The 7,416-nt window shown below is 48.4% G+C and overlaps 1 protein-coding gene across 1 annotated transcript in view; it reads left to right on the top strand.

Annotated features, from left to right (window-relative positions):
* LOC108795430 (calpain-5-like) overlaps positions 1 to 7,416 on the top strand; it is a 14,549-nt gene that overhangs the window by 1,748 nt on the left and 5,385 nt on the right. The window contains exons 2-8 of the mRNA XM_018566677.1: positions 459 to 593; positions 1,407 to 1,618; positions 2,502 to 2,691; positions 3,518 to 3,711; positions 3,954 to 4,031; positions 4,678 to 4,873; positions 5,201 to 5,323. Coding sequence (XP_018422179.1) covers positions 459 to 593; positions 1,407 to 1,618; positions 2,502 to 2,691; positions 3,518 to 3,711; positions 3,954 to 4,031; positions 4,678 to 4,873; positions 5,201 to 5,323 — 1,128 coding nt within the window. The remainder of the gene's footprint in view (positions 1 to 458; positions 594 to 1,406; positions 1,619 to 2,501; positions 2,692 to 3,517; positions 3,712 to 3,953; positions 4,032 to 4,677; positions 4,874 to 5,200; positions 5,324 to 7,416) is intronic.

Below are 7,416 nucleotides of genomic sequence, written 5' to 3'. Positions count from 1 at the left end.
AACTCAAGTGAAGGGATCTTGCTGAGGGTTATAGGACAGGACATGATGCAGAACACCATCCTCCACATAACACCCAAACATGAGTTTCAGTGAACGAACCTTTAAAAACATTGCTCAGAATCACAACGGGGTAATGAGGAAAATACCAAAAATATGTTATTATGTCATAGTGAGGGGAAGGATTGGAACCATGGGATTTAAGTACGTCTACTTACAATAAGCCACACGTTGTTGATCCTCATTCTCCTTTCTTCTGGTGGGCCTTGAGTACCCCAGCCTACCACAGCCCAACACTGCAGGGAGGCATACCTTAGAACGAGGAACCTTCACACAATAGCTGGCAAGAGGCTGCAGTCCTGCCCAAGAGCATGGGGGAAAACCTGCTGAGCCTAACTGAATAATATTTCCTGAATAGAATTAGCGGAAACTGACACAATAATTTGCTGGCTTTATTGCAGGATCTGGTGAGAGTACCCCGCCTGTTCCCCGCCAGCGGCATCAGTCCACATGACCTGCAGCAAGGCAGTCTGGGTAATTGCTGGTTCGTGGCAGCTGCATCCTGTCTAGCTACGGACCCCTCTATATGGAAGAAGGTAATTATATGCCCTTAAAGCTGAACTCCAAGATAAGCAAATATTATCTAAATAAAAGAGGCATTTGAGTTCTTATGTGAATCTTGGGGGGTTATTTATAAAAGTTCCCCTAAAAGTTTAAGGAATTCCTATACTCGTCAGTGCCATCTAGGGGCACTAGTGCCATGGGAAGTTTTATAAATAAACCCTTTGGTGAGCTTTGTGTATTTCCTCCAAATCTGTGCAGTAATCCAGTGTGACACTTGGAGCTTCCTGTAATAAAGACCGGTCACTGGTGCTCTCCCTCCTGGTGCAGAGTGACTGGTATTGTCTCCACCCCCTCCTGTAATAAAGACCGCTCCCTTCTGCTCTCTCTCTCCTTGTGCAGGGTGACTGGTCTTGTCTCCGCCCCCTCCTGTAATAAAGACCGGTCACTGCTGCTCTCCCTCCTGGTGCAGGGTGACTGATCTTCTCTCTACCCCCTCCTGTAATAAAGACCGCTCCCTTCTGCTCTCTCTCTCTCCTTGTGCAGGGTGACTAGTCTTGTCTCCGCCCCCTCCTGTAATAAAGACCTTCACTGCTGCTCTCTCTCTGTGTGCAGGGTGACTGGTCTGGTCTCCGCCCCCTCCTGTAGTTTTCAGCAGGCAGGCTGTAGTGGGTGGGGCCTGTTGAGCCCCTCCCACAGCTCTGCTCTCTGCACAGGCTATGTACAGCACAGTGATGATGTCACCACTACTTTACAGTCCTGACTGCAGTATAATTATCTGGCCAAGGATTGAGAGCACATGGGCACTGAAGAGCTCCTTTACAGTCTCCATTTTCCTATTTCTCCAGGTCATACCTTCCCCTCAGGAACAGGAATGGCCCAGCCCTGGGGGGGGCCCTCACAGTGGGATCTTCAGGTTCCGATTCTGGCGTTTTGGCCGCTGGGTAGAAGTCGTTATCGATGACCGTTTGCCGACGGCTGGCGGAGAGTTAATTTTCTGCAGACCGGGCCGCAAGACTGACGCCTTCTGGTGTTCACTGCTGGAGAAAGCTTATGCCAAGTAAGGTCCTTCGTATCTCCAGCCTTGGTGTCCTGTTGTATCTAAGTGTCTACCTTCAGGAATTCTTCTTCTTATTAGTGGTTAAAGGAATCCTGTACTGGGGAAGTATGGAGGCCATCTTTGCTGACCTCCTTCTGGAGATGCTAGTGGCCTGGCCTCCATGCTGATCCAATGACTTCAGGACTTTCTGAGCCACTGACCTGTGACCAGTATGGAGATTAGGAGCTTTGACATCACTCTAACTTTCCCTATCTGTCCCATTGGGGAGATTTCCCTTTGCTTCCTGTCCCAGACACACAACAGGAAGTGAGAGGAAATTACCTCAAAGGGAGAGGATAGCCAGCATTGGACACATAGAGCAAATACATCTTTCCAATGGAAAAGCAGACCCAAAGGTGGTTCTAACTAGGGATGCAGTGATACTGGTTTTTCGGTATAGAGTACCGATATTTTTTTCCGATACTCGCCGATACCGAAAGTCCCATTCGGAAGTCAGGCGGCGTATAATGACTCGCCACCTTACTTCCTGATTAGCCGGGAAGCCGGGCGGCATGTGAAGACTCGCCACCCGGCTTCCCACTTAGCAGGGAAGCCGACCCAATGCTTCTCGTTAATAAGGGGCCAAGAAAGCATGGAGCCGGCTTCCTAATTGGCCGGGAAGCCGGCTCCATGCTCCCTCGTCAGGAGATGATGAGGGAACTTGAAGCCGGCCATTTCTGCCATTTCTTTTGGCCAGATTTTACCAAAAAGAATCACCTTTACAAAGCTAGATGAAACAAGTGAGTAATGTCGGCAAATTGATGTGCTGGTGAATGTAAGGCAAATCTTGGGTGAATCTGACATCTGACCAATGTTTTGACTAGTCTTCCATGTTCTCTTCCAGACTGATTGGAAGTTATGAAGCTCTGGACGGGGGAAGCACAGCCGAAGCTCTGATTGATTTCACTGGAGGAGTTTCTGAGCCCATCGACATTCTGGAGGAGAAGTTCCGATCAGATGAGGCAAAGAAGAAGCTCTTCAAGGCCATGGTGAAGGCCCATTCCAGAGCATCGCTCATATGCAGCTCTATTACGGTAAGATCAGATCTCCATGTGGTCATGTCTAGGATGGGGGTGCCTCCCTTTTAGCTCTGCCATTCTGGGTATTTATCACTATTGTAAGTAATGTGCAGATTTAACATTTAATTGCTGAAATGCCTGGGATAGAGTTTAGGGACCCCGCCTACTACTGAGGGACAGACACCATTCCCTCCTTTTCTTTATGTTAGTGGAAAGTCCTTTAAAATCAGTGCTGCAGCTTCTCTACATCTGTCTGTCTAACCTCAACACTAACCCTCCCTGTAACCCTAACACTAACCCTCCATGTAACCCTAACACTAAGCCTCCCTGTAACCCTAACTCTAACTCTCCCTGTAACCCCAACACTAACCCTACCTGTAACCCTACCACCCTTGTAATCCTAACACTAACCCTCCCTGTAACCCTAACACTAAGCCTCCTTGTATCCCAAACACTAACCCTCCCTGTAACCCCAACACTAACCCTCCCTGTAACCCTAACCCTCCCTGTAACCCTAACACGAATCCTCCCTGTAACCCTAACTCTAACCCTCCCTGTAACCCAAACACTAAGCCTCCTTGTAACCCTAACGCTAACCCTTCTTTGTAACCCCAACACTAACCCTCCATGTAACCCTAATACTAACCCTTCCTGTAACCCCAAACACTAAGCCTCCTTGTAACCTCAACACTAAGCCTCCCTGTAATTCTAACATTAACTCACGCTGTAACCCTAATCCTAACCCTCCCTATAATCCTAATATTAACCCTTCCTGTGACTGTAACGCTAACTCTTCCTTTAACCCTAACACTAAATGCTAACCCGTGTTTCTCCTCCACAGCCGGCGGCAAATCAGTGTATGGAGGAGGTCCTCTCCAGCGGCCTGGTCACCGGCCATGCCTACAGTGTTACGGCGGTTAGAAGCATCACCCTTCACTCGGGGCTCTTCTCCCTTTTTCGGACTCATAAACTGCGCCTCGTCCGTCTGCGCAATCCTTGGGGGAGTGGAGAGTGGAATGGGGCCTGGAGCGACGGGTAAGGAGAGGCGGAATATTGTGAAATTCAACATTACATGAGGAGCCTTTGCATGAAATAGATCCGGTCCTTCAACCCAACTAACCCAAGAAAAATGTTTTGAGTTCATGTCCACTTTGTGATCCTCCCAGAGCTAAAAAAAAGGTTGTATTTTATTCTTGAAGTTCGGGACTGAGGAACGAAAAGGAGATTAAACACAATGTACATTGAGAACCACTTGTGACCAATATCTGTTGGTTTAGGTCGGAAGAATGGAAGAAAGTGAGCCATAGGCAGAGGAAGAAAATGGGGGTCACGGTGGATGACGATGGAGAATTTTGGTAAATATAAAGACGCAAATATTCTTTCTCTGTCTACAGCTGACCACACAGGTTACAATCAGATGGTACAATTCCTATACAAATTTAGGACAGGAATAGTGGGGACACCCATAGTGGACGTCTGTGTCTAACAAAATAACGCTTTGGGGTTATTTAAAACAATTTTGGGGTTAATTTGCAATATTCTATACATATGGTTTATATAATGTTTTTACATTTTCTATAAAGAATACCATAATCTATGACAGCGGGTTGGCAACCTCTTATATAGAATATAAGAGGTTCCTATTGAATATTTCACATTTCAATTCCCCCCTCCCCGCTCCGATCCTCCAGCGCTGACTGGCGGATCGGTCGGGGGAGGGTACAGCTGGCTCTGCCTCTAGATAGGCAGAGCCAGCTGTCACTCACGCAGCTGGGCGGATCCCGACATCGATGTCGGGATCCGCTCCGGCTGTGGCGTCTCAGTATACCGCGAGCTGTAGCGGTATACTGAGCTTAGGGTAACGGGAGGACGCTAGTTTGTGTCCTCCCGTTACCCTAAGGAGAACTATGGGGAAAAGCCCTGACCCCATAATTCTCCTCTAAACTGTAAAACACGGATTGGATGTGACATTGTAACTGCCCCTGTATTCCCCCCTCCTAGGATGAGCTGGGAGGACTTCTGCACTCACTTCACCGATGTCACGCTGTGTCGGCGGGTGAACACGCACTTCCTGAGCACCCACAAGACGTGGAATGAGGAGTCGGTCTTCTCCTCCTGGAAGCAGCATTCTGATCCGCTGAAGGACCGGAGCGGTGGATGTCCCAACAACAAGGCCACTTACCTGCACAACCCTCAGGTACAGAACTGTCACTGCAAGGGGCCCCGGGTATAAAGAGACACACGGTCACTGTGCCCATCTTCCCTGCCACCCTTCCCTATAGCTCAGCCAAATACCCGTTGCTTCCAGGTACGGGGGAGCATGTGACCTCCTCCCACTTGGGTTTAGTAGGCAATCACTAGGCTCAGGCAAGGTACAACCTCCCCCTTTATGAGGGGAAATCTGCCCCGTGGGGACACAGACAGAAATAAAGACCTGATTGTAGTTTTATCTCTTCTCAGCGCCATCCAAAACTAAAAACCATCAGATGTTAAACCATGATGCATGTCTCTGGTTCCTCTGCAGTTCTCCTTTGACGTGACCCTGGACCATGACTCCGTCCTCATCTCTTTGGAGCAAGAGGATCACAGGACTCAGCGCAGCACTGGGGGAGGCGACAACCTGCCCATTGGGTTCTTTGTATACAAGGTATAATACTACTACCCCCAACATCTTGTACGCTTGCTGAGAGTGCCCCATGTGATATTCCCTTGTGGTTCCCGCTGTCATTGCCTTCATTTCTCATTAACACCACGTCACAGCTTAGGGCTAATCAAAGCCCATCAGCCCATTGGCTGTCCCCTGTAGGTGAATACCGGCTCCTCTCCTGGACTGAACTTGCTTCCTCTGATTTCCCTGCACACTGCCAGCTTCTCACAATCTGCATTAGAAGTTGCAGCAAGTCACATAGAGCCCGACTCATTTCCTGGCTGGAGGATATCCAGTCTTCTCTTGGCGCAGGGGTTGTCAAACTCCGGCCCTCCAGCTGTGGTAGAACTATAAATCCCATGAGGCATTTCAAGATTCTCACAGCCACAGATATGACTCTCGGAGAGAGGTGCATCATGGGATTTGTAGTTTCACCACAGCTGGAGGGCTGGAGTTTGTCTACACCTGCTCTAGCGCTTTTCTCCCCAGACTGACTGCCCCCCCCCTTTCCTCATCACACGAGGGCATTACCCAGGGTGACAGGAAGAAACAAAAACCCAACAGAGATTCTCATCCTTCCCCATTGGGGAGAAGATGTTTATGTTGCCGTCTCCATTGGAGAGATTTCCTATCATTTCATGTTCCTGTTCCAGGACAGGAAGTGGTGATGGCAAATCTCACTAATGGGGACAGAGACAGCAATAAAAAACAAAAAAAACGAATGAGATTCAAACCATTCCCCACCCTACTTAAAAAATAATAAAGAGAGTCTTGCCCAATACAGACACAGCCGCAATCCAAGCGCCTCCGCTGAAAGTAAAAATCTTTTTTATGGAGCAAATACAGACTGTATGTTCCTCTCCATGTGTCCTCAACCAGTGACGCGTTTCACCGTTCCAGCTTACTCAGAGAGATTTGGAGTTGCTGTTGGCGAAGGCGCCCTCGTTGCGTCCAGCAACATAAACATCTTCTCCCCAGTGGGGAAGGATGAGAATCTCTGAGTTTTTGTTTCTTCCTGTCATCCTGGGTAATGCCCTCATGTGACGCAGGGCCTCCATAGAATGAATGAAAGGGCCTCCATAGAATGAATGAAAGGGCCTCCATAGAATGAATGAAAGGGCCTCCATAGAATGAATGAAAGGGCCTCCATAGAATGAATGAAAGGGCCTCCATAGAATGAATGAAAGGGCCTCCATAGAATGAATGAAAGGGCCTCCATAGAATGAATGAAAGGGCCTCCATAGAATGAATGAAAGGGCCTCCATAGAATGAATGAAAGGGCCTCCATAGAATGAATGAAAGGGCCTCCATAGAATGAATGAAAGGGCCTCCATAGAATGAATGAAAGGGCCTCCATAGAATGAATGAAAGGGCCTCCATAGAATGAATGAAAGGGCCTCCATAGAATGCATGAAAGGGCCTCCATAGAATGAATGAAAGGGCCTCCATAGAATGCGATGGACCTGCAAATGCCTTCCGTGAGGGAAAAGGGAACCAGGTGCCTGGGGTCTGCGAACTCAATGCAGGCGCGACACTTGTGAATTGAATAGAGGAGCGTAGTAGGACAGGCAGATGGCGGAGGCATGCGTCCAAAGTACAACCCATACAGTTACATTCCAAAAAGCAGTTCAGACACCGGGTAGCCAGGCAGGTTACGGGCTCCTTTTTGATGACCAAATGGTTTGCTCTCAACTTAAATTCTGCTAATAAAGTCAGGTGTGGAACCTCAACTGTCCAGCAGGTGTCAGATGCGAGCATGCAGGTCCAGCAAGACTAACCTTCCTATGTACTCCAGGACAGGAGAGGCAAATGATTCCTTGTGATGTGCAAACACAATGTGCAACTATCTAAGATTTTTGGGCAGATGTCTAGAAAGAATTCGATTTTGGGTCAGAAGTGATAATTTTGCCCCCTCACCTTGGCCCGTGCCTTTGATGTGACTAGAGTACAACTCCTCTAGAGTAGTTAGGTTCATAACGGCCTAATATGTCATCTTGTTCTGTAGTATTTGACATTTGTTTCTTTGGACTGTTCCATAATTGACCCCCCCCCCCCCCCCCCCCCCCTTGCCCTCGCTTTTTTTTTTTTCTCCC

The sequence above is a fragment of the Nanorana parkeri genome, unplaced genomic scaffold, assembly GCF_000935625.1.
Source record: "Nanorana parkeri isolate BGI_ZX_2015 unplaced genomic scaffold, ASM93562v1 scaffold968, whole genome shotgun sequence".
Taxonomy (NCBI): Eukaryota; Metazoa; Chordata; class Amphibia; order Anura; family Dicroglossidae; genus Nanorana; species Nanorana parkeri.
Note: the sequence above shows the minus strand (reverse complement) of the source record. Positions and strands in the feature narration are given on the sequence as shown.